Here is a 26,670-nt window from a genome sequence, read left to right on the forward strand (position 1 = left end):
ATTGCATAAAAATAATGTGGAAGGATTTTGGGGGAAAGCAGGACATTGTCACTTAGTAATGATGCTCAAAGGGGAAAATGCTTGAACCTATCATCAAGGAAGGAATAGCAAGACATCTGGATAGAAATTGTCCTCTCAGCTAGATGCAGCATGGGTAGGTTAAAGGCAGTTCACATTTAATTAATTTACTAGAATTCTTTGAGGACATGATAAGTGTGGTGGACAACGGGGAACCAGTGGATGTGGTGTATCTGGATTTCCAGAAGCATTCGACAAAGGTAAAGGTGCATGGCATTACTGGTCACGTATTAGCTTGGATAGAAGATTGTTTAACTTACAGAAAGAAAAGAAAGCGCAGCAGGTCAGGCAGCATCCAAGGAGCAGAAGAATCGACGTTACGGGCATAAGCTCTTTTTCAGGAATGAGGAGGGTGTGCCAAGCAGGCTAAGATAAAAGGTAGGGAGGAGGGACTTGGGGGAGGGGCATTGGGAATGCAATAGGTGGAAGGAGGTTAAGGTGAGGGTGATAGGCCGGAGAGGGGGTGGGGGCGGAGAGGTCGGGAAGAAGATTGCAGGTCAAGAAGGCGGTGCTGAGTCCGAGGGTTGGGACTGAGATAAGGTGGGGGGAGGGGAAATTAGGAAGCTGGAGAAATCTGCATTCATCCCGTGTGGTTGGAGGGTTCCTAGGCAGAAGATGAGGCGCTCTTCCTCCAGGCGTGGTGTTGCCATGGTCTGGTGATGGAGGAGGCCAAGGACTTACATGTCCTTGGTGGAGTGGGAGGGGGAGTTAAAGTGTTCAGCAACAGGGCGGTTGGGTTGGTTGGTGCAGGTGTCCCAGAGGTGTTCCCTGAAACATTCCGCAAGTAGGCGGCCTGTCTCCCCAATGTAGAGGAGGCCACATCGGGTGCAGCGGATGCAGTAAATGATGTGTGTGGAGGTGCAGGTGAATTTGTGATGGATATGGAAGGATCCCTTGGGGCCTTGGAGGGAAGTGAGGGGGGAGGTGTGGGCCCAAGTTTTGCATTTCTTGCGGTTGCAGGGGAAGGTGCCCAGAGTGGAGATTGGGTTGGTGGGGGGTGTGGACCTGACGAGGGAGTCACGGAGGGAGTGGTCTTTTCGGAACGCTGATAGGGGAGGGGAGGGAAATATATCCCTGGTGGTGGGGTCTGTTTGGAGGTGGTGGAAATGATGAAGAGAAGATACGATGTATCTGGAGGTTGGTGGGATGGTAGGTGAGGACCAGTGGGATTCTGTCCTGGTGGCGATTGGAGGGGTGGGGTTCAAGGGCGGAGGAGCAGGAAGTGGAGGAGATGCGGTGGAGAGCATCATCAACAACGTCTGAGGGGAAATTGCGGTCTTTGAAGAAGGAGGCCATCTGGGTTGTTCGGTATTGGATTTGGTCCTCCTGGGAGCAGATGCGGCGGAGACGAAGGAATTGGGAATATGGGATGGCCTTTTTACAGGGGGCAGGGTGGGAGGAGGTGTAGTCTAGGTAGCTGTGGGAGTCGGTCGGTTTATAGTAAATGTCCGTGTTGAGTCGGTCGCCCGAGATAGAAATGGAGAGGTCTAGGAAGGAGAGGGAGGAGTCTGAGACGGTCCAGGTAAATTTGAGGTCGGGGTGGAAGGTGTTAGTAAAGCGGATGAACTGTTCAACCTCCTCGTGGGAGCACGAGGCGGCGCCGATACAGTCATCGATGTAGTGGAGGAAAAGGTGGGGTGTGGTGCCAGTGTAGCTGCGGAAGATGGACTGTTCCACATATCCTACGAAGAGGCAGGCATAGCTGGGGCCCATGCGGGTGCCCATGGCTACTCCTTTGGTTTGGAGGAAGTGGGAGGATTGGAAAGAGAAGTTGTTCAGAGTGAGGACCAGTTCAGTCAGTCGAAGGAGGGTGTCGGTGGAAGGATACTGGTTGGGTCGGCGGGAAAGGAAGAAGCGGAGGGCTTTGAATCCTTCGTGATGGGGGATGGAGGTGTATAGGGACTGGATGTCCACTGTGAAGATAAGGCGTTAGGGGCTGGGGAAGCGAAAATCATGGAGGAGGTGGAGGGCGTTCCGAACATAGGTTTGGAGTTCTTGGACTAAGGGGGACAGGACCGTGTCAAGGTATGCGGAGATGAGTTCGGTGGGGCAGGAGCATGCTGAGACAGTGGGTCGTCCGGGGCAGTCAGGTTTGTGGATTTTGGGCAGGAGGTAGAAGCGGGAGGTGTGGGGTTGTGGGACTATGAGGTTGGAGGCGGTGGATGGGAGCTCCCTTGAGGAGATGAGGTTATGGATGGCCTGGGGGATGATGGTTTGGTGGTGGGAGGTGGGGTCATGGTCAAGGGGGCAATAGGAGGAGGTGTCCGCGAGCTGGCGTTTAGCCTCAGTGGTGTAAAGGTCAGTGCGCCAAACTACCACCGCGCCTCCCTTGTCTGCCAGTTTGATAGTGAGATTGGGGTTGGAATGGAGGGAGTGGAGGGCTGCATGTTGCGAGGGTGAGAGGTTGGAGTGGGTGAGAGGGGTGGACAGGTTGAGGCGGTTAATGTCGTGGCGGCAGTTGGCTATGAAGACATCGAGGGTGGGTAAGAGGCCAGCACGGGGTGTCCAGGTGGATAGGGTAGGTTGGAGGCGGGAGAGGGGGTCGTCAGAGGGTGGGCGAGGATCCTGGTTGAAGAAGTAGGCGCGGAGGTGAAGGCAGCGATAGAATTGTTCGATGTCTCGCCGCGTGTTGAACTCGTTAATCCGGGAGCATAGGGGAATGAAGGTGAGGCCTCTGCTGAGGACTGATCTTTCATCCTCAGAGAGGGGGAGGTCTGGAGGGATGGTGAAAATAACTTAGGACTTCGGACCTGGTACCTGGTGTGGGGCTGGAGCTGGGAGTGGGGGCGGGATTAGGTGTGGGGGCGGAGTTGGGCGTGGGGGCGGAGTTGGGCGTGGGGGCGGAGTTGGGCGTGGGGGCAGATTCTGGAGGGATGGTGAAAATACGGCAGGGCTGGGAGCTCTGACCTGGTGTGGGGCTGGAGCTGGGAGTGGGGGGGGGAGTTGGGCGGGGGGGTGGAGTTAGGTGTGGGGGTGGATTCTGGAGGGATGGAGTTGGACTCTACTCATTGGAATTTAGTGGAATGAGTGGGGATTTTATAAAAACATACAACATTGTGAAGGTAATAGATAAGATAGAAGCAAAGAGATGTATCCACTGGCAAGTGAAACTAGAACTAGAGGACATAGTCTCAAAATATGGGGGAGCAGAGTTAGGGAAAGCAAGGGAACAGCCACCACATTGGGAGTTTTCTACAGACCACCTAATAGCAGCAGAGAGATTGAAGAACTCATAGGTGGGCAGATTCTGAAAAAATGCAGATGTAGCAGGGTTGTTGTTATGGGTGAACTTTGAACTTCTCGTCAAAAGGAAGAAGGCAACTGAAGTAAGGTGGAGGAAGCAAGGATCTAGCACAGCTTTAGAGGATTACAGGCTTGCTAGAAAGGAGGTCAGAAATGGACTGAGGAGAGCCAGGAGGGGGCACGAAAAAGGCTTGGCAGGAAGGATTAGGGAGAACCCAAAGGCATTTTACTCATACGTGAAGAATAAGAGAATGATCAGGGAGAAGGTTGGGCCGATCAGAGATAGAGGAGGGAACTTGTGCGTGGAGTCTGAGCAGATAGGGGAAGCCCTAAATTAATATTTTGCTTCGGTTTTCATCAAGGAAAGGGACCTTGTTGTGAACAAAATCTTTGAGGAGCTGGGATACAGGCTTGACCAGATCAAGATTGATCAAGTTGATGTGCTGGAAATTTTGGAAAACATTAAGTCCCCAGGGCCAGACCATATTTATCCTAGGCTACTCCGGGAAGCAAGAAAGGAGGTTGCTAAGCCGCTGGAGGACATTTGCCACCTCACTCTCCGCGGGAGTCGTACCAGAGGATTGGAAGGAGGCGAATGTTGTTCCACTTTTCAAGAAGGGTAATAGGGTAATCTCTGGCTATTACAGACCAGTCAGGCTTATGTCTGTGGTCAGAAAAGTTTTGGAAAGAATTCTGAGGGATAGGATTTATGACTATTTGGCAAAGCATAGTGTGATTAAAGGCAGTCAGCATGGCTTTGTGAGGGGCAGGTCATGCCTCACAAATCTTATTGAGTTCTTTGAGAGGTGTCAAGACAGGTTGATGAAGGTCGAGCAGTGGATGTGGTGTATATGGACCTCAGCAAAGCATTTGATAATGTTCCCCACGGTAGGCTCATTCATAAAGTCAGGAAGTATGGGATACAGGGAGATTTGGCTGTCTGGATTCAGAATTGGCTGGCTGACAGAAGGCAGAGAGTGGTTGTCGATGGAAAGTATTCTGCCTGGAGGTCAGTGTTGAGTGGGGTCCCGCAGGGCTCTGTTAGAACATAGAACATAGAACAATATAGCACAGAACAGGCCCTTCGGCCCACGATGTTGTGCCAAACATTTGTCCTAGCTTAAGCACCCATCCATGTACCTATCCAATTGCCGCTTAAAGGTCACCAAAGATTCTGACTCTACCACTCCCACAGGCAGCGCATTCCGTGCCCCCACCACTCTCTGGGTAAAGAACCCACTCCTGACATCTCCCCTATACCTTCCACCCTTCACCTTAAATTTATGTCCCCTAGTAACACTCTGTTGCACCCGGGGAAAAAGTTTCTGACTGTCTACTCTATCTATTCCTCTGATCATCTTATAAACCTCTATCAAGTCACCCCTCATTCTTCGCCGTTCCAATGAGAAAAGGCCTAGCACTCTCAACCTATCCTCGTACGACCTATTCTCCATTCCAGGCAACATCCTGGTAAATCTTCTCTGCACCCTCTCCAAAGCTTCCACATCTTTCCTAAAGTGAGGCGACCAGAACTGCACACAGTACTCCAAATGTGGCCTAACCAAAGTCCTGTACAGTTGCAACATCACTTCACGACTCTTGAATTCAATCCCTCTGCTAATGAACGCTAATACACCATAGGCCTTCTTACAAGCTCTATCCACCTGAGTGGCAACTTTCAAAGATCTATGAACATAGACCCCAAGATCCCTCTGTTCCTCCACCTCACTAAGAACCCTACCGTTAACCCTGTATTCCGCATTCTTATTTGTCTTTCCAAAATGGACAACCTCACACTTGACAGGGTTGAACTCCATCTGCCACTCCTCAGCCCAGCTCTGCATCATATCTAAGTCTCTTTGCAGCCGACAACAGCCCTCCTCACTATCCACAACTCCACCAATCTTCGTATCATCTGCAAATGTACTGACCCACCCTTCGACTCCCTCATCCAAGTCATTAATAAAAATTACGAACAGCAGAGGACCCAGAACTGATCCCTGCTGAACTCCACTTGTAACTGGGCTCAAGGCTGAATATTTGCCATCTACCACCACTCTCTGATTTCGACCGGTTAGCCAGTTTTCTATCCAATTGGCCAAATTTCCCTCTATCCCATGCCTCCTGACTTTCCGCATAAGCCTACCATGGGGAACCTTATCAAATGCCTTACTAAAATCCATGTACACTACATCCACTGCTCTACCCTCATCCACATGCTTGGTCACCTCCTCAAAGAATTCAATCAGACTTGTAAGGCAAGACCTACCCTTCACAAATCCGTGCTGGCTGTCCCTAATCAAGCAGTATCTTTCCAGATACTTATAAATCCTATCCCTCAGTATCCTTTCCATTACTTTGCCTACCACCGAAGTAAGACTAACTGGCCTGTAATTCCCGGGGTTATCCCTATTCCCTTTTTTGAACAGGGGCACAACATTCGCCACTCTCCAGTCCCCTGGTACCACCCCTGTTGACAGTGAAGACGAAAAGATCATTGCCAACGGTACTGCAATTTCCTCTCTTGCTTCCCACATAATCCTAGGATATATCCCGTCAGGCCCGGGGGACTTGTCTATCCTCAAGTTGTTCAAAATGTCCAACACATCTTCCTTCCTAACAAGTATCTCCTCTAGCTTACCAGTCCGTCTCACACTCTCCTCTTCAACAATACGGTCCCTCTCGTTCGTAAATCCTGAAGAAAAGTACTCATTCAAGACCTCTCCTATCTCTTCTGTTGAAATGCCCATCAGTCATGTGAGTGGAGTGAACCCGATGGGCTGAATGGCCTCACTTCCATTCCTTTCCGTTATGGTCTTATGGTGGTGTATATATGGAGGATGAAAGCCTTTGACTACAAATAGTATAGACAGACTTGTCAGATGGACTAAAAGTGGAATATGGAATTGAATGTTAAAAAGTGTGATATGATGCATTTTGGAAGGATTGACCAGGGAAAGGAATAAATGATGAATGTTAGGATCCTAGGAAGGAAAGAGGGTCTGCAGTGAATGGCTGAGGTTTGTTTTATTCTAAATTCAGAACTTAGAAAAGGCCATATGTGTTTTGGAGGGTTTTTTTTCATATTGCAAAAGCTTTTATTTTGAAAAGCCGAATTTTTTTTTAAATAAGGAGTTGTGTTTTCGTTTTGAGGCATTTGACATGTGGTCAGCCTGGAGATTTTATTTTACTTCAAGGAATTTATTGAAGAGGATTATTTTTTAATTCAGCTAATCAACTAAGTGGTTGATTTTATTTAAGTTTTGTATGTTTGGTACATACATATATATTTAATTTTTTCCACTTTAACATTATTTTCTGGAGGTCTCTGAAAGATGGTCTGTTTTATATATAAGGTGTTCTGGATGCAGGTTTGCTCGCTGAGCTGGAAGGTTCATTTTCAGACATGTTGTCACCGTACTCGGTAACATCTTCAGCGATCCCCCAGATGAAGCACTGGTGGCATGGCCCGCTTTCTATTTTTGTGTTTAGGGTTCCTTGGGTTGGTGAGCTACAAATCTTCTCAAAACTCACTAATATAAGGTGTTATTGAAAGTTCTGTATTTAGACTTAATTTTATTAAGATACATTAATGTTATATGGGACATAAAGTGACATGGCTAGTAGATTTAGAAACATCATTACACTGCAGGATCAGTCACCTAGATGGGTGACTGTTGGAAAAGGTAAGTAGATTGCTTAAAAGTCTCCGGTGGCTATTCCTCTATCAAATAGACATTCAGTCCAGAGCGGCGAAGAGAGAAGGAGGAGTGAAGCAAGGGCTGCCAGGAAGGTAAGGGCTTAATTTATATTTGGGCAGTGGCTAAACCCGAGATACTACTACACGTGTAGTATCTCCCTCCCACCCCCCGCTTCTAACCGGAAGAAAAAGACTCTGTAAGGTAAGACTTTTATTTTTTCTTTATCTTTCTTTTTCATGTATTTAAGTGCATTGTTTGGTTTTGGTTAATTTTGGTTCCAGGAGATACAGTGTGTTTAAGTGTTGGTGATAAAGTCCCTGCTGATCTCCGTTTGTTTGAGGTTGTTGACACTGCCATTGATGAATCAAGCCTCACAGGAGAGACTTCCCCATGTACAAAATCAACAATTCCACAGCCATCAGCTACAAATGGTGACCTCACATCCAGAAATAATATTGCTTTCATGGGCACATTGGTTAGGTGTGGCAGAGCTAAGGGTATTGTTATAGGGACTGGAGAAAACTCTGAATTTGGAGAGGTTTTCAAAATGATGCAAGCTGAGGAAGCTCCTAAAACACTACTACAGAAAAGCATGGACCTGTTAGGAAAACAACTTTCACTGTACTCTTTTGGCATTATAGGTGTTATAATGCTAGTTGGCTGGCTGCAGGGAAAACATATTCTTGACATGTTCACTATTGGTGTGAGTTTGGCTGTTGCTGCTATTCCAGAGGGTTTGCCCATTGTAGTGACAGTAACGTTGGCCCTTGGTGTGATGAGAATGGTAAAGAAGAGAGCCATAGTGAAGACGCTCCCAATTGTGGAAACTCTTGGTTGTTGTAATGTAATATGCTCTGATAAAACGGGAACACTAACAAAGAATGAAATGACAGTGACTCATATTTATACTTCAGATGGACAACATGCTGAGGTTACCGGTGTTGGCTATAATAGGTATGGAGAGGTTATGATGGATGGCGAAGTGATTCACGGGTTCTCTAAATCGGCAATAACTAAAATTGTGGAGGTTGGCTGTGTATGTTATGATGCCGCTATTCAAAAGGATACACTGATGGGGCAGCCAACAGAAGGAGCTTTGATCGCTCTTGCCATGAAGATGGGTTTGGAAGGTCTCAAACAGGATTATGTGAGACGAGCTGAACATCCGTTTACTTCAGAGCAGAAATGGATGGCTGTCAAATGTGTTCACAAAGCTCAGCAGGATAAAGAAGCCCTACCACTCACCCAGCAACAAAAGGAGTTGTATCACCAAGAGAAAACTTACATGGGCACTGCTGGACTTCGAGTTCTCGCTTTAGCATCTGGACCAGAACTTGGACAACTCTCATTCCTTGGGTTTGTGGGAATGATCGATCCACCAAAGTCCGGTGTAAAAGAAGCTGTCGCTACACTGATCAACACAGGAGTAATAATCAAAATGGTCACTGGTGATTCACAAGAGACAGCAGTTGCTATAGCTACCCGTTTGGGCTTGTATTTTAAGGGATCCCAAATCCTTTCGGGAGAAGAAATAGATTCACTAGATATTCAGCAGCTTTCACAAATAGTCCAGAAGATAGCAGTGTTTTACAGATCTAGTCCAAGGCGCAAACTGAAGATAAATAAGTCTCTACAGAACAATGGTGCTGTGGTCACGATGACAGGAGATGGAGTAAATGATGCAGTGGCATTAAAAGCAGCTGATATTGGGGTGGCAATGGGGCAGACAGGGACCGATGTCTGCAAGGAGGCAGCGGACATGATCCTTGTAGACGCTGACTTTAAGACAATAATGTCTGCAATTGAGGAGGGCAAAGGGATTTACAATAATATCAAAAATTTTGTTAGGTTCCAACTCAGCACGAGTATAGCCGCTCTAACATTGATTTCTCTAGCCACATTGATGAACTTTCCCAATCCACTAAATGCAATGCAGATTTTATGGATCAACGTAATTGAGTGACCTTTACCTGCTTTGTTTTCTTTGACATGTTCAATGCATGGAGCTCCAGGTCGAAGACAAAATCTGTCTTCGAGATTGGGTTATGCAGTAACCGAATGTTTTACTATGCTGTACTTGGGCCCATCATGGGACAGCTGCTCGTTATTTACTTTCCTCCACTACAGAAAGTTTTCCAAACTGAAAGTCTCAGCATACTAGATCTTATTTTTTTGGTGGGGCTCACTTCGTCAGTTTGCATAGTGTCCGAGATCATCAAGTGGTTGGAGAGACGGAAAGAGAGAGGCCCAAAACAAAATAAATCCTTTTTAGATGTTTGATGCATATTGCATCTTTGAGTTTATCAAACAAAAAAAACTAGGTAACTAATATCCTGATAATGTGTTTGAAGAATGAACTTTGGATTGACATATAATGGCACTCTTAATTTAAAAGGACTGAAAAGATGTACTGGAAATGAGAACAATGAAGTATCTCTTGATCTCCATCTGTTGGGATAGCACAATGCAAATGGATGCAGAACTTTTCCCTGCAGACAGTGTGATTTGCTGCTTAAATGTACATAATATTTTGCTTCCTGTATAGGAAAGACTGCAAATGAATGTGGTGTAGAGTCTGCATTACACTGGATAGAATGAAAGTCTGTCTTTTCCTAATTTCAATACTATTATTTATCAATAAATAGTATGTTATTTTATACATGGTGGTGTGGATTTCATAGCATAAATTAGGTATTCTTAATGCATTGGGCATTGCATTATTCCACGATATAAGCCACAAAAGTAAGATGCTTGCAGCTTTTATTTTCTTAATGTAAAATAATGTTAAAAAAATAAATTGCTGAAGTGCTTTTGTGTCCTTGTTTTTAAACTTTTGGAAGTCTTGACCACTATAGAAACCATGATTTGCAACCTAGAGGCTATATCACATGTATATATGTGTTGAAACAGAAATGTGTGCAATTTCGTGTTAAATGAAGTCTGTGTATGCCAGAGCATCTAATTGATCGCATATAACAGCCTGTAATACAAAACTAAATACAGAGACTGCATTTTTGATTTTTTTTAACTGTGTTTGTTCTCATTAGTAATTGAATGCATTTATGGTGTAAACTGTGATAACATATACATTATTGCTTTTTTAAGACTTGGCAAATGTAATGAAGACCAGAAATGTAGGCAGTGATTTTCTTTTTGTATTGGGCAACAGGCACCATTTGTCAGGCTACATCTGTGATGGAATTGTACAGTCTGTTTCAAAAATACAGTTTGTAATTAAATGGGATATTTAAAAAAAAGGGGTTGTAGGTATAGGACAGATGTTAGGGGTAGGTTCTTTACTCAGCGAGTCGTGAGTTAATGGAATGCCCTGCCAGTAGCAGTGGTGGACTCTCCCTCTTTATGGACATTTAAGCGGGCATTGGATAGGCATATGGAGGATAGTGGGCTAGTGTAGGTTAGGTGGGCTTGGATCGGCGCAACATCGAGGGCCAAAGGGCCTGTACTGCGCTGTATTCTTCTATGTTCTATATAAAGCTAAGCTTACAATGGCAGGGGACCTCAGACCCGTGGCATGTGTCTCTTGCTTGATGTGGGAGCTCAGGGACGTGTCTGTCATTTCTGACTCTTACACTTGCAGGAAGTGTGTCCAGCTGCAGCTGTTGTTTGACCGCATGGAGCTCTGGAGCTGCAGATGGACTCACTGTGGAGCATCCGCGATGCTGAGGAGGTCGTGGTTAGCACATTTAATGAACTGGTCACACCGCAGGTTAGATTTGCTGAGGGAGACAGTGAATGGGTGACCAAAAGGCAGAAAAAGAGTAGGAAGGCTGTGCAGGTGTCCCCTGTAATCATCTCCCTCCAAAACAGGTATACCGTTTTGGATACTGTTGGGGGAGATGGTTCACTAGGGGGAGGGCAGCAGTTGCCAGGATAATGGCACCGTGTGGGCACTGCTATTCAGAAGGGCGGAAAAAAGACTCGTAGGGCCATAGTCACAGGGGATTCTACTGTAAGGGGAACAGATAGGCGGTTCTGTGGCTGAAAACAGGACTCCTGGACGGTATGTTGTCTCCCAGGTGCTCGGGTCAGGGATGTCACCGATCGGCTGCAGAGCATTCTGAATGGGGAGGGTGAACAGCCAGTTGTCTTGGTGCATTTAGGCACCAACGATATAAGTAGAAAATGAGATGAGGTCCTGAAAGAAGAATTCAGGGAGCTCGGAGAAAAGTTAAAGAGGAGGACCTCAAAGGTAGTGATCTCGGAATTACTACCAGTGCCACGTGCTAGCCAGTATAGAAATGAAAATGTAGGCAGGATGAACACGTGGCTTGAGGCATGGTGTAGGAGGGAAGGGTTCAGATTTGTTGGACATTGGAACCGGCTCTGGGGAAGGTGGGACTATTACAAAATGAACGGCCTACACCTGAACCAGACTGGAACCAATGTCCTTGGGGGGGTTTTTGCTACTGCTGTTGGGGAGGTTTTAAACTAATGTGGCAGGGGACTGGGGACCAGAAGAGAAAACAAGTTGGCAGTGAGGTGGAGATTGGAGACTGTAAGAATTATGAAGATAGCATTAATATAGGGAAGAATAGACAGAGAGCAGATGAGCACAAAAAAACAGGTGGCCTGAAATGCATCTACTTTAATGCAAGGCCTATAGTGGGTAAGGCAGATGGACTTAGGGCTTGGATTGGTGCCTGGGAGTTTGACGTTATTGCAATCAGAGACTTGGTTGAAGGAAGGGGATGATGATTGGCAACTAAAAGTTCCAGGATTTGGATGCTTCAGAGAGGACAGGGAGGGAAGTAAAAGGGGGTGGGGGGGTGGAGTTGCATTGCTGGTCAGGGACGATATCACGGCTGTGCTAAAGGAGCACACTAAGGAGGTCTTGAGTAGTGAGGCATTATGGGTGGAGCTGAGAAATAAGAATGGTGCAGTTGGGGCTGTATTACAGGCCTCCCAACAGTGAGCGTGATGTAGGAGAACATATAGGTTAACAGATTATGGAAAGATGTAGAGGCAACAGGGTAGTGGTGATGGGAGATTTTAATTTTCCCAACATTTACTGACTAGGATACACTTAGTGTCAGAGGTCTGGATGGGGCAGAATTTGTAAGAAGCGTCCAGGAGAGATTTTTGGAGCAGTATGTCAATAGTCCGACGAGGAAGGGGCCATATTGGACCTGGTACTGGGGAACGAGCCAGGATAGATGGTAGAAGTTGCGGTGGGGGATTTCTTTGGGAACACTGACTACAATTCTGTAAGTTTTAGAATTGTAGATAAAGAAGAGAGTGGTCCTAAGGGAAGAGTACTAAACTGGGCCAAGGCCAATTATTATCAAAATTAAGCAGGAGCTGGGAAATGTGGATTGGATACAGCTATTTGAAGGGAAGCCCATATTTGAGATGTGGGAGGCTTTCAAAGATAGGTTAAAGATAGTACAGGATCGGCATGTCCCATTGAAGGCAAAGGATAGGAAGGGCAAGATTCATGAACCGTGGATGACGGGAGAAATTGTACGACTGGCCAAGAGGAAAAGGGAAGCATACATAAGGTCTAGGCAGTTAAGAACAGAACAGGCCCTGAAGGAATATTGGAAGAGTAGGACAAGTCTTAAATGAGGAATCAAGTGGGCTAAAAGGGGTCATGAAATAGCTTTACTGAGCAGAATTAAGGAGAATCCCGAGACCTTTTATTCTTATATAAAAAGCAAGCGGGTAACTAGGGAAAGGATTGGTCCACTAAAGGATAATAAGACCATAAGACATAGGAGCGGAAGTAAGGCCATTCGGCCCATCGAGTCCACTCCGCCATTCAATCATGGCTGATGGGCATTTCAACTCCACTTACCCGCATTCTCCCCGTGCTCCCTGCTCCGTGCACCAGCTCTTAGGTCATGCATTCATCTGCCAATTCCTACTCTCACTTATATGTGGCACAGGAAGTAGTTCAGAAATGACAACCCATGAGGCCCTGCATTTTAACCTTCTGCCTAACCCCTTATAAACACTTTTCAGGACCTCACTCTTTCTACCTATGTCATTGGTACCAATGTGTAAAACGACCTCTGGCTGTTCACCCTGCCCTTAATAATTTGACTAGGCAAAAGTGAGGACTGCAGATGCTGGAAATCAGAGTCTAGATTAGAGTGGTGCTGGAAAAGCACAGCAGGTCAGACAGCATCTGAGGAGCAGGAAAATTGATGTTTCGGGCAAAAGCCCTTCATCCTGAAACATCGATTTTCCTGCTCCTCAGACGCTGCCTGACCTGCTGTGCTTTTCCAGCACCACTCTAATTTAGACCCTTAATATTTTGAAGCAACTACTCAGGATATCCTTGACCCTTGACCAGTGAAACAACACATCATCCTGGAGTAGCGATCATGGCCACAGAAATGCCTGTCTGTGCCCCTGATTGGCAAGTCCCCTACTATTAAGGTTCGCTTGGACTTGACTGACCCAGATGTACAGCAGAGCCAGTCTTAGTGCCACAGGCCTGGCTGCTACTGTTATACTCCCTGAGAGGTTACCCCCACAACAGTTTCCAAAGTGGTGTACATGTTAGAGAGGGGAATAATCATAGCAGACTCCAGCACTACTTGCCTTGATGGTCACCCATCTACCTGACTGAACCTGTGGTGTGACTACATCACTGTAACTTCTTACAAAGTTCTGCACTTGATCAGGTTCTGGGAATTTATCCACTTTTATGCACGTTAAGACTTCCAACACCACGTCTTCTGTAATATGGACACTTTTCAAGATATTTATTTTCCAAAGTTCTTCAGCGTCCAAATTCTTCTCCACAGCAACCACTGACATTAAATACTCATTCAGTATCTCACCCGTCTGCGGTTCCACACATAGATAGCCTTGTTGATCTTTAAGGGGCCTATTCCCTCAGTCGTTAATCTGTTGCCCTTATGTATTTGTAAAATTTCATTGGATTCTCTTTAACCCTATTTGCCAAAGCTATCTCATGTCTCCTTTTTGCCTTTCTTTAATGTCACTGGATCAAAAGTGTGGAACTCACTCGCCAACAGCATTTATTAAACCAAATGGACAGCAGGCTCATCTCGAGGATAATTAGAGATTAATTCTAGCCCAGTTACCAGCACTTACATTCCATGAATTAATATAGAAAAAGAGAAAACGCGCTAGGGTTAGCTGAACTGCTGTTGGAGATTACTGTAGCCAATTTTACATTGAAATAAGGTGGAACAAACAAATCAATGAAAATGGTAAATTTATCTTTTATTTTCAGGAGTTCAACAGATCCAGTTGGCCATGAAGTGATCTGGGCTTTGGGAGCTGGGTGTAGAGACATCATCTCTCTGCAAGTTGCGCCATTACATCCATGGTAAGAGCAGTAATTTTCATTCATTGACTATTCATTGATCCAAATTAATGAATCCAGGCATGGTGAATTTCATTCTCATGAAGAATGATCACATATCAGGATACAAAATAGGCTCAAACATAGACTATTTGGCCCCTTCTACCTGTTACCTCCATTCAAAAAGAAAATCATTGGTCTGATCTGTTTACTTCATAAAATTCATAGAATCCCTACAGCATGGAAACAGGCCATATTGGCCCAATAAGTCTACCCTCCAAAGAGTAACCCCTCCGCCAGACCCATTTCCCTACCCTATTACTCTACATTTCCAACTAGGAGAAAGTGAGAACTACAGATGCTGGAGATCAGAGTGAAAGAATGTGGCGCTGGACAAGCACAACCGGTCAGGCAGCATCTAAGGAGCAGGAGAGTTCACATTTTGAGCATGCTTCTCCTGATGAAGAACCTACGCTCGAAACGTCAACTCTCCTACTCCTTAGATGCTGCCTGACCGGCTGTGCTTTTCCAGCGCCACACTTTTTGAGTGCTCTACATTTCCCCTGACTAATGCATCTAACCTACACATTCCTGAACACTACGGGCAATTTAGCATAGCCAATTCTTTGTACTGTGGGAGGAAACCAGAGCATCTGAGGAAACTCACACAGACATGGGGAGAATGTGCAAACTCCAGGGTGAGAGGGGAAAGATATAAAAGGGACCTAAGACGTAACGTTTTCACGCAAAGGGAGGTGCGTGTCTGGAATGAGCTGCCAGAGAAAGTGGTGGAGGCTGGTACAATTACAACATTTAAATGGCATCTGGATGGGTATATGAATAGGAAGGATTTAGAGGAATATGGGCCAAGTGCTGGCAAATGGGACTAGAATAGGTTGGGATTTCTGGTCAGCATGGATGAGTTGGACCAAAGGGTCTGTACATCTCTATGACTCTATGGTCGGTGTATTGGGTATATATGTTTATTGATGTAGTCTGTGAGTGAGACAAGCTTCCAGGAATTCTCTTGCTTTCCTCTGTTTGGCTTGACCTATTATTGTTGTGTTGTCCCAGTCAAATTTGTGGTCCTTGTTGTCTATGTGTATAGTTATGAAGGATAGCTGGTCGTGGCATTTAGTGGCTAGTTGATGTTCATGAATGCGGATAACTAGTTGTCTACCTGTTGTCTTATGTAGTGTTACATGCAGTCTCTGCATGGAATCTTGTACACTATGTTTGTCCTGCATATGATGAGTAGTCGGTCTTTTGTTCTCGTGAGTTGTTGTCTGAGATTGGCTGTTGGTTTGTGTGCTGTCGTAAATCCAAGTGGTCGGAGGAGTCTGCTTGTCAGTTCCAAGACGATTTTGAAAAAGGTAGAGTAGTTAGTGTGTTGGGTCATGGTATGTCCTCCTCGCATTATTTGTCTGCCAGGCATCTGCAGATAAAGTTGTAGGGATATCCATTCTTGGCAAAGACTTTGTAGAGCCAACCAGAAGCAGCAGGAACAAAACCAAAGAAGTTTCAACCGACACAATACAGCAGTGCTTCACGGGAGGCTCCACAGCACTGAGAATGACACCTAGAAAGGGGACGAAATGTCTGCAAATCAACTTCCCAGCTCGGCAAACATATCCACAACAACTGCAACCAGCAGCCGAGCTACAAATCTTGACACAAACCTTGAGTAGTGTTCTTATGTATATTTAAGGCTGAGATAGATAGATTCTTGATCAGTAGGTGAATCAAGAGTTATGAAGAAAAGCCTGAAAGGTGGATTTAAGGAATGTCGATAAAGATTGGCTGGATGACCCAGTCCTATTTCTTATGATTTTTGTTACCTTAAATGATACCCATTGGCTCTCCCTTATTAACTTTACTAGTTATGTTCTTAAAAAATTCCTTCTCAAATCAATTCTGACTCTGTCCATCCTGTTACAGTTTTAAAATAGTGGGGTTAAATTAGCTACCTTCCAATCTGTAAGAAATTTCTTGTGCCTTCTTAATTGCTTACTGCACCTATACAGTAAATTTTTTGTGACTCATGTACTAGGTCACTCAGACACTTCTGTGCAATCTCCATTCAAATATTTGCTGCTTTTCTATCCTTCCTTCAAAATAGACAAGTTCACATATCTACTTCACCTGCCAGAATTTTTCCCACTCATTCAACTGGTCTCAAGTTCCTTTACCAACTCCTTACATCTTCCACAACTTAATGGCTTACCAATTTTTGCATGTTTTTTTTGACAATTTCAGGATAAGAAGCTCTGTATAAGTTTTTAAAAAATCTCTCGATCTCTTTCCCTCTAGCCATCAGCCAACTCGATTTAACAATCGCAGTCTTCAGATGATCGGGCGTTGTTGGCCACACTTACGAGCACTGGGAGTTGGTGGTGCAGGTTGTGGACTACAGGGGCTAGCCTCTTTGGGTAAATTTCAAGGTGTCATTCCAGATTCACATGTGATTTATTTGAATTCATATTACGAGCAATTTATATAACTAACCTTTAAATTCGCAGAAAATACACTGCAGCTTGTCCTTACATTTTAATCCTTTACAACCTCGCTATTATCCTGATAAGTCCGCACTGCACCAATTCTTCACCAACCAACCCACACCTTTTCACGGTTGGTAAATTTTTCCTGATGTGTAACACCCAGAATTGAAGGAAGTACTTTAAATGAGATCTAACTCAATGTTTACAAGACAAAAAGACTGCATTGCAGGCAAATGAGTACTTTTTGAATGTCAAAAGTGTAACTTTGGAAATGTGCCAACAATGATAACAGCTACATCCCCAATGCAGCAATAAATTAGTATTGTGTATTTGGTATTTGAGAGATAAATATTGATCTAGATTCTGACAATAATCAACCCCACTCATCTTAGTCTGGTGCCACATGATCTTGTTACAACAGACAACTGAACCAACTGACATGAAGATTGGTGGAGTAGCAGAAAGCATAAGGGACTGTCAGAGAATACAGGAGGATATAGATAGACTGGAGAGTTGGGCGGAAAAGTGGCAGATGGATTTCAATCCAGACAAATGTGAGTGCTGTATTTAGGCAAGAATAATTCTACAGCAAATCATACAAAGAATGGAAGAGCCTTGGAAAATGTTGATGGTCTGAGAGATCTGGGAGTGCAGATCCATTGAACCCTGAAGGTTGCTGCACAGGTGGATAGAATGGTCAAGAAGGCATATAGTATGCTTGCCTTCATTGGATGGGGTATTGAGTATAAGAGCTGGTAGGTCATGTTAAAATTGTACAGGATGTTGGTTCGGCCGCATTTGGAATACTGTGTACAGTTCTGGTCGCCACATTACCAAAAGGATGTGGACACTTTGGAGAGGGTGCAGAGAAGGTTTACGAGGATGTTGCCTGGTATGGAAGGTGCTAGCTATGAAGAGAGGTTGAGTAGGTGAGGTTTATTTTCATTAGAAAAAAGGAGATTGAGGTTTACAAAATCATGAAGGGTATAGACAGGGTAGATAAAGACAAGCTTTTTCCCAGGGTGAAGGATTCCATAACGAGAGGTCATGCTTTCAAGGAGAGAGGTGGAACGTTTAAGGGGGATACACGTGGCAAGTACTTCACACAGAGGGTGGTAGGTGCCTGGAACGTGTTGCCAGCAGAGGTGGTAGAGGCAGGCACGGTAGATTCATTTAAGATGCGTCTGGACAGATGCACGAGTAAGTGGGGAGCAGAGGGATACAGATGCTTAGGAATTGACCGACAGGTTTAGACAGTACATTTGGATTGGCTCAGGCTTGGAGGGCTGAAGGGCCTGTTCCTGTGCTGTAAATTTTCTTGTCCTTTTTTCAAATTAGCCCTTCTATCTTTTATTCGCATACAGTAAAATTAAAACATTCAGAGACCCTCAAAATTGACACTCTTGGATGGAAGTCATCAGAACCTGCCCCTCACAAAGCCATTCTGACTATCTCTGATCAAACTATGGTGCTCCAAATAATCGTAAATCCTGTCTCTTGGAATCCTCGAGGAGAAAGTGAGGACTGCAGATGCTGGAGATCAGAGCTGAAAATGTGTTGCTGGAAAAGCGTAGCAGGTCAGGCAGCATCCAAGGAACAGGAGAATTGACGTTTCGGGCATGAGCCCTTCTTCAGGAATGCATGAAGAAGGGCTCATGCCCGAAACGTCGATTCTCCTGCTCCTTGGATGCTGCCTGACTTGCTGCGCTTTTCCAGCAACACATTTTCGTCTCGGAATCCTCTCCAATACTTTGCCCACTGATGTAAGACTGACTGGTCTGTAATTCCCAGGATTATCCCTATTCCCTTTCTTGAACAAGGGAATAACATTCTCCCCGTAGCCCTAAATTCCTTGTGACATTTACTACCCTCCAATCATCTGGCACTATTCCAGTCAACAGTAAGGACGCAAAGATCCCCAAAGGTGCAGCAATCTTTTTCCTCGCTTCCTGGAGTGACTGAGGGGATATCCCATATAGCCAAGCGCATTTATCCATCCTTACGTTTTTCAACATTTTCAGCACATCCCCCTTGTTAACATCAACCTGTGAGCATATCAGTCTGTTTCATGCCATCCTCAGAAACATCAAGGTCCCTCTCAGTAGTGAATACTGAAGCAAAGTATTCATTAGGCCCTCCCCGACCTCCTCCAACTCCAGGCACAAGTTCCCTCCACTATCCCTGATTGGCCCTACCCTCATTCTGGCCATCCTGTTGTTCCTCACATAAGTGTAGAATGCCTTAGCGTTTTCCTTAATCCTACCTGCTAAAGCTTTTTCATATCCCCTTAACATAGAAACATAGAAAAATACAGCGCAGTACAGGCCCTTTGGCCCTCGATGTTGCGCCGATCTAAGCCCACCGAACCTACACTAGCCCACTATCCTCCATATGCCTATCCAATGCCCGTTTAAATGCCCATAAAGAGGGAGAGTCCACCACTGCTACTGGCAGGGCATTCCATGAACTCACGACTCGCTGAGTAAAGAATCTACCCCTAACATCTGTCCTATTTCTACCACCCCTTAATTTAAAGCTATGCCCCCTCGTAATAGCTGACTCCATACGTGGAAAAAGGTTCTCATGGTCAACCCTATCTAAACCCCTGATCATCTTGTACACCTCTATCAAGTCACCCCTAAACCTTCCTTTCTCCAATGAAAACAACCCGAAGTGCCTCAGCCTTTCCTTATACGATCTTCCTACCATACCAGGCAACATCCTGGTAAACCTCCTCTGCACCCATTCCAGTGCCTGCACATCCTTCCTATAGTATGGCGACCAAAACTGCACACAATACTCCAGATGTGGCCGCACCAGAGTCTTATACAACTGCAACATGACCTCAGGACTCCGGAACTCAATTCCTCTACCAATAAAAGCCAGTACGCCATATGCCTTCTTCACCGCACTATTTACCTGGGTGGCAACTTTCAGAGATCTGTGTACATGGACACCAAGATCCCTCTGCTCATCCACACTACCAAGTATCCGACCATTAGCCCAGTATCCCATCTTCTTGTTACTCTTACCAAAGTGAATCACTTCACATTTACCTACATTGAACTCCATTTGCCACCTTTCTGCCCAGCTCTGCAGCTTCTCTATATCCCGCTGTAACCTGCCACATCCTTCCTCACTGTCAACAACTCCTCCGACTTTCGTATCATCCGCAAACTTGCTCACCCAACCTTCTAGCCCCTCCTCCAGGTCATTTATAAAAATTACAAACAGCAATGGTCCCAAAACAGATCCTTGCGGAACACCGCTAGTAACTGCACTCCAAGATGAACCTTTACCATCAACTACTACCCTCTGTCTTCTTCCATCCAGCCAATTCCTAATCCAAACCTCCAACTCACCCTCAATGCCACACCTCCGTATTTTTTGCAGTAGTCTACCATGTGGAACCTTATCAAACGCCTTACTAAAATCCATATGCACCACATCTACCGCTTTACCCTCATCCACCTCCTTAGTCACCTTCTCAAAGAATTCAATAAGGTTTGTGAGGCATGACCTGCCCTTCATAAAACCATGTGACTATCCTTGATCACATTATTCCTATCCAGATGTTCATAAATCCTATCCCTTACAATTCTCTCCATGACTTTGCCCACAACAGAAGTGAGACTCACCGGCCTATAGTTACTAGGGTTATCCCTACTCCCCTTCTTGGGAACCACATTTGCTATCCTCCAGTCTTCTGGCACTATACCTGTAGACAACGAGGACATAAAAATCAAGGCCAATGGCTCTGCAATCTCCTCCCTTGCTTCCCAGAGAATCCTAGGATAAATGTCATCAGGCCCAGGGGACTTATCTATTTTCACCCTTTCCAGAATTTCCAACACCTCTTCCCGACATACCTCAAAACCAATCCATTCTAATTAATTGTGACTCAGTACTCACATCGGCAACAATGCCGTGTTCCTGAGTGAATACTGATGAAAAGTATTCATTCAGTGTCTCCCCAATCTCTTCAGCCTCCACACACACAACTTCCCACTACTATCCTTGACTGGACCTATTCCTACCCTAGTCATTCTTTTATTCCAGATATACCTATAGAAAGCCTTAGGGTTTTCCCTAATCCTACCAACTAAGGACTTTTCATGCCCCCTCCTTGCTGCTCTTAGCTCTCTCCCTTCTAGCTCTTCTTAGTCGATTCTTCAGTTCCTTCCTAGCTACCTTGTAATCCTCTGAAGCCCTATCTGATCCTTGCCTCCTCAACCTTAAGCAAGCTTCCTTCTTGACTAGATGTTTCACATCCCTTGTCACCCAAACTTCTTTCAACGTATCCTTCCTTTCCTTGCCTCAGTGAGACAAACGTATCCAGCACTCGCAGCAAGTGCTTCATAAACAACCCCACATTTCGGTCATACATTTAAGAACAAAGAAAAGAACAAAGAGCAAAGAAAATTTACGGCCAGGAACAGGCCCTTCGGCCCTCCAAGCCTGAGCCAATCCAAATCCACTGCCTAAACCTATCGCCCAATTCCTAAACATCTGTATCCCTCTGCTCCCCACCTACTCATGCATCTGTCCAGATGCATTGTAAATTGATCTACTGTGCCTGCCTCTGCTGGCAACACGTTCCAGGTACCTACCACCCTCTGTGTAAAGTACTTGCCCCGTGTATCCACCTTAAACTTTTCACCTCTCGCCTTGAACACATGACCTCCTGTTATTGAATCTTTCACCCTGTGGAAACGGCTTATCTCTATCCACCCTGTCTATACCCTTCATGATTTTGTAGACCTCAGTCAGGTTCCCTCTTCCATCTCCTTTTCTCTAATGAAAACAATCCTAACCTATTCATAACTCGCACCTTCCATACCAGGCAACATCCTCGTAAACCTTCTTTGCACCCTCTCCAAAGCGTCCACATCCTTTTGGTAATGTGGCGACCAGAACTGTACACAGTATTCTAAATGCGGCCGAACCAATGTCTTGTATAATTTTAACATGACTTGCCAGCTCTTATACTCAATACCCCGTCCAATAAAGGCAAGCATACTATATGCCTTCTTGACCACTCTATCCACCTGTGCAGCAACCTTCAGGGTACAATGAACCTGAACTCCCAGATCTCTCTGCTCATCAACTTTTCCCAAGGCTCTTCCATTTACTGTATAATTTGCTCTAGAATTAGACTTCCCAAAATGCATCACCTCACATTTGTCTGGATTGAACTCCATCTACCACTTCTCTGCCCAACTCTCCAGTCTATCTATATCCTCCTGTATTCTCTGACAGTCCCCTATGCTTTCTGCTACTCCACCAATCTTCGTGTCATCTGCAAACTTGCTGATCATGCCAACAGTGTCCTCTTCCAGATCATTTATGTATATTACAAACAACAGTGGCCCCAGCACTCATCCCTGTGGAACACCACTGGTCACCTTTCTCCATTTCGAGAAACTCCCTTTAACTACTACTCTCAGTCTCTTGTTGCTCCACCAGTTCATTATCCACTTAGCTAGAACGCCATGCACACCATTTGACTTCTCTTTCTCCATTAGTCTACAATGGGGAACCTTATCAAATACTTTACTAAAGTCCATGTATATGACATCTATAGCCCTTCCTTCATCTATCAACTTGGTTACTTCCTCAAAGAACTCAATTAAGTTGGTAAGGCACAAACTCTCCCGGACAAAACCATGTTGCCTATCACCGATAAGCCCATTTTTTTCCCAAATATAAATAGATTTTATCCCTGAGTACCCTCTCCAGCAACTTTCCCATCACCAACGTCAAGCTCACTGGTCTGTAGTTACCTGGAATATCCCTACTACCCTTCTTGTACAGGGGGACAACATGAGCAACCCTCCAGTCCTCTGGCACCTCACCTGTATTTAAGGATGCTGCAAAGATATCTGTCAGGGCCCTAGCTATTTCCTCTCTCATCTCCCTCAGCAATCTGGGATAGATCCCATCCGGTCCTGGGGATTTGTCCACCGTAATAACCTCTAGCCTACCCAACACATCTTCCCTACTTATGTCTACGTAATCCAGAGTAAATCAAACTTCTATCTCTAATCTCAACATTCATCATGTCCCTCTCCTCAGTGAACACTGATGCAAAGTAATCACTGAGAATCTCACCCATTTTCTCAGGTTCGACACACAACCTTCCTTTCTTATCCTTTGGTGGACCAATCCTTTCTCTCGTTACCCACTTGCTCCTTACATAAGAATATAAAGCTTTGGGATTCTCCTTAATTCTACTCGCTAAAGCTATTTCATGACCCCTTTTAGCCTGCTTGATTCCTCATTTAAAACTGGTCCTACTTTCCCAATATTCGTCCAGGGCCTGTTCTGTTCTTAGCTGCCTGGACCTTATGTATGCTTCCCTTTTCCTCTTGGCTAGTCGTACGATTTTTCCTGACATCCATGGTTCATGAATCTTGCCCTTCCTATCCTTTGCTTTCAATGGGATATGCCTATCCTGTACTATCTTTGACATATCTTTGAAAGCCTTCCACATATCAAATATGGACTTCCCTTCAAATAGCTGTGTCCAATCCACATTTCCCAGCTCCTGCTTAATTTTGACATAATTGGTCTTGGCCCAGTTTAGTACTCTTCCCTTAGGACCACTCTCATCTTTGTCTATGAGTACTCTAAAACTTAGAATTATGGTCACTGTTCCTAAAGAAATCCCCCATCACAACTTTACCACCTGGCCTGGCTCATTCCCCAATACCAGGTCCAATATGCCCCTTCCCTCATGGGGGGGAAGGGGCCATATTGTTCTAGAATACTCTCCTGGACGCTTCTTACAAATTCTGCCCCATCCAGACCTCTGACACTAAGTGTATCCCAGTCAATATTGGGAAAATTAAAACCTCCCATCACCACTGCCCTATTGCCTCTACATCTTTCCATAATCTGTTTCCCTATTTGTTCTCCTACCTCATGCTCACTGTTGGGAGGGGCCTGTAATACAGCCCCAACAATGTAACTGCACCGTTCTTATTTCTCAGCTCCGCCCATAGCCCCTCACTGCTCAAGCCTTCCACAGTGTCCTCCTTTTGCACAGCCGTGATATCATCCCTGACCAGCAATGCAACTCCTCTCCCTCTTTTACTTCCCTCCCTGTCCTGTCTGAAACGTCTATATCCTGGAACATTTAGTTGCCAATCATGCCCTTCCTTCAACCAAGTCTCTGTGATTGCAATAATGTCAGGCACCAATCCAAGCCCTACAGTCATCTGCCTTACTGACTATACTCTTTGCATTTAAGTATATGCACTTCAGGCCACTAGTTCTTTTGCGTTCATCTGCTCTCTGCCTACTCTTCCCTTTATTAATATTAAGGTCACGATTCTTACAGTCTCTAGTTTCCACCTCGCTGTCTACTTGTCTTCTCTTCTGGTTTCCAGTCCCCTGTCACATTAGTTTAAAACTTCCTCAACAGCAGTAGCAAAACCTCCCCCAAGGGCATTGTTTCCCGTCTGGTTCAGGTGTAGACCGTCCAATTTGTAATAGTCCCTCCTTCCCCAGAACCAGCCCCAATGTCCAACAAACCTGAACCCCTCCCTCCTACCCCATCCCTCAAGCCACATGTTCATCGTGCCTATTCTTTTATTTCTACCCTGGCTAGCACATAGCACAGGTGTAATCCCGAGATCACTGCCTTTGGGGTCCTCCTTTTTAACTTCCCTCCTAGCTCCCTGAATTCTGCTTTCAGAACCTCACACTTGTTTTTTTTAAACTTACATCATTGGTGCCTAAATGCACCAAGACAACTGGCTGTTCACCCTCCCCTTTCAGAATGCTCTGTAGCTGATCGGTGACATCCCTGACCCAAGCACCTGGGAGGCAACATACCGTCCAGGAGTCCCATTTTCAGCCACAGAACCGCCTATCTACTCCCCTTACAATAGAATCCCCTATGACTATGGCCCTACGAGTCTTTTTCCCGCCCTTCTGAACAGCAGTGCCCGCCACTGTGCCATGATCTTGAGAGTATCTGTTCTCAATGTTAAAAATCATACAACACCAGGTTATAGTCCAACAGGTTTAATTGAAAGCACACTAGCTTCATCAGGTGGTATGAAGGAGCGACACTCCGAAAGCTAGTGTGCTTCCAATTAAACCTGTTGGAGTATAGCCTGGTGTTGTATGATTTTTAACTTTGTACACCCCAGTCCAACACCGGCATCTCTAAATCATGACTGTTCTCAATTGACTTGCCCCAGTTCCTGCCTAATTGCATTATAATTCGCCCTCCCTCAATTAAATACTTGCCTCTACCGTCTGCTCCTAACCCTAACTCTAGTAAAGGTCACCACAGTCTTACGTCTGTGGTGGACAAAGTATTGGAAAGGATGCGAAGAGACAGGTTTTATGGATTACTTGGAAAACCATAGTTTGATTAGAGATAGTTAGCATGGCCTTGTGAGGGGCAGGTCATGCCTCACAAACTTTCTTGACTTCTGTGAGGATGTGACAAAAGACATCGTTGACGGAAGAGCAGTGTATGTGGTGTATGTGGATTTTAGCAAGGTGTTTGATGAGGTTCCCCATGGTAGGCTCATTCAGAAAGTAAGGAGGCATGGGATACAGAGAAATATAACTGTCTGGATACAGAATTGGCTGGCTTATAGAAGACAGAGGATGGTGGTAGAAGGTGCTTTTCAGCCTGGAGCGTGGTGACCAATGGCATCTTCTTCCTGACCTCTCCGTCCCTACCCCCACTCCGGCCTATCACCCTCCTTCCTTTCTCCTAACCAGTGGTGTTCCACAGGGTTCGGTTCTGGGACCTCTGCTCTTTGTGATTTTTATAAATGACTCGAATGAGGAAGTGAAGGGTGGATTAGTAGCTTTGCCTATGACATGAAGATTGGTGGAGTTGTGGATAGTGTGGAGGGTTGTTGTAGGTTGCACCTGGACATTGACAGGGTGCAGAACAGGGCTGAGAAGTGACAGATGGAGTTTAACCTGGAAAAGTGTGAAGTGATTCACTTTGGAAGGTTGGATTTGAATGCAGAATACAGGGTTAAAGCCAATATTCTTGGCAATGTGGGGAACAGAGGGATTTTGGGGTCCATTTCATTAGGCGGGGCATTGAGTTTAAGAGCCGTGAGGTTATGCTGCAGCTCTAGAGAGCTCTGGTTAGACCACACTTGGAATATTGTTTTCAGTTCTAGTCACTTTATTACTGGAAAGATGTGGAAGCTTTACAGAGGGTGCAGTGGAGATTTACCAGGGTGCTGCCTGGACTGGCATAACATTTGAAGGTTGAGGGAGCTAGGGCTTTTCTCATTGGAGTGAAGAGGTGACTTGATAGAGATGTTCAAGATGATGTGGCATAGATAGAGTTGATAGAGACTTTTCCACCTGGCAGAAATGTCTATCACGAGGGAGCATAATTTTAAGGTGATTGAAGGAAGTTTTGGGTGAGATGTCAGATGTATGTACTTTACACAGAGAGTGATGGATGCGTGGAATGCACTGCAAACAGTGGTAGTAAAATCAGATACATTAGGGACATTAAAGCGACTCTTGCATAGGCACATGGAAGATAGTACAATGAAGGGTATGTAGGTTAGTCTGATCTTAGAGTAGGATAAAAGGTCGGCACAACATCGAGGGATGAGCATCCTACACTGTTCTATGTTCTATTTCTCCTTTTATACTTCCATTTATTTCCTCATTACACATGTTTTACATGGGTTAATTTTATTTCGCCCCATTCCCGATCCAATATTAATTTCCTTGGGATTTCCAGCTGTCTTCATTTTGAATTGTAAATAGCAAAGTCAGTATTCAATGTCTGAAATGAAAACAAAGATTTCTGGGAAAACTCAGTAGTCCTGGCAGCATCTGTGGAGAGAAA

At 45.1% G+C, this 26,670-nt stretch overlaps 1 protein-coding gene and 1 pseudogene across 6 annotated transcripts in view; both read left to right on the forward strand.

Moving 5' to 3' along the window:
• fbxo41 (F-box protein 41) overlaps positions 1-26,670 on the forward strand; it is a 249,303-nt gene that overhangs the window by 181,175 nt on the left and 41,458 nt on the right. For all 6 annotated transcript variants that reach the window (XR_015758748.1, XR_015758740.1, XR_015758746.1 and 3 more), the window contains exons 9-10: positions 14,251-14,346; positions 16,633-16,751. Coding sequence is in view for 2 of the 6 variants with exons in the window: in XM_087992377.1 (XP_087848503.1) it covers positions 14,251-14,346; positions 16,633-16,751 (215 nt within the window). In the remaining 4 variants the exon portion in view is untranslated. The remainder of the gene's footprint in view (positions 1-14,250; positions 14,347-16,632; positions 16,752-26,670) is intronic.
• LOC148152305 (calcium-transporting ATPase type 2C member 1 pseudogene) lies at positions 207-9,403 on the forward strand (annotated as a pseudogene).

Source organism: Chiloscyllium plagiosum, unplaced genomic scaffold, assembly GCF_037043375.1.
Source record: "Chiloscyllium plagiosum isolate Xiang-an unplaced genomic scaffold, Cpla_swu_hap1 HiC_scaffold_1, whole genome shotgun sequence".
Taxonomy (NCBI): Eukaryota; Metazoa; Chordata; class Chondrichthyes; order Orectolobiformes; family Hemiscylliidae; genus Chiloscyllium; species Chiloscyllium plagiosum.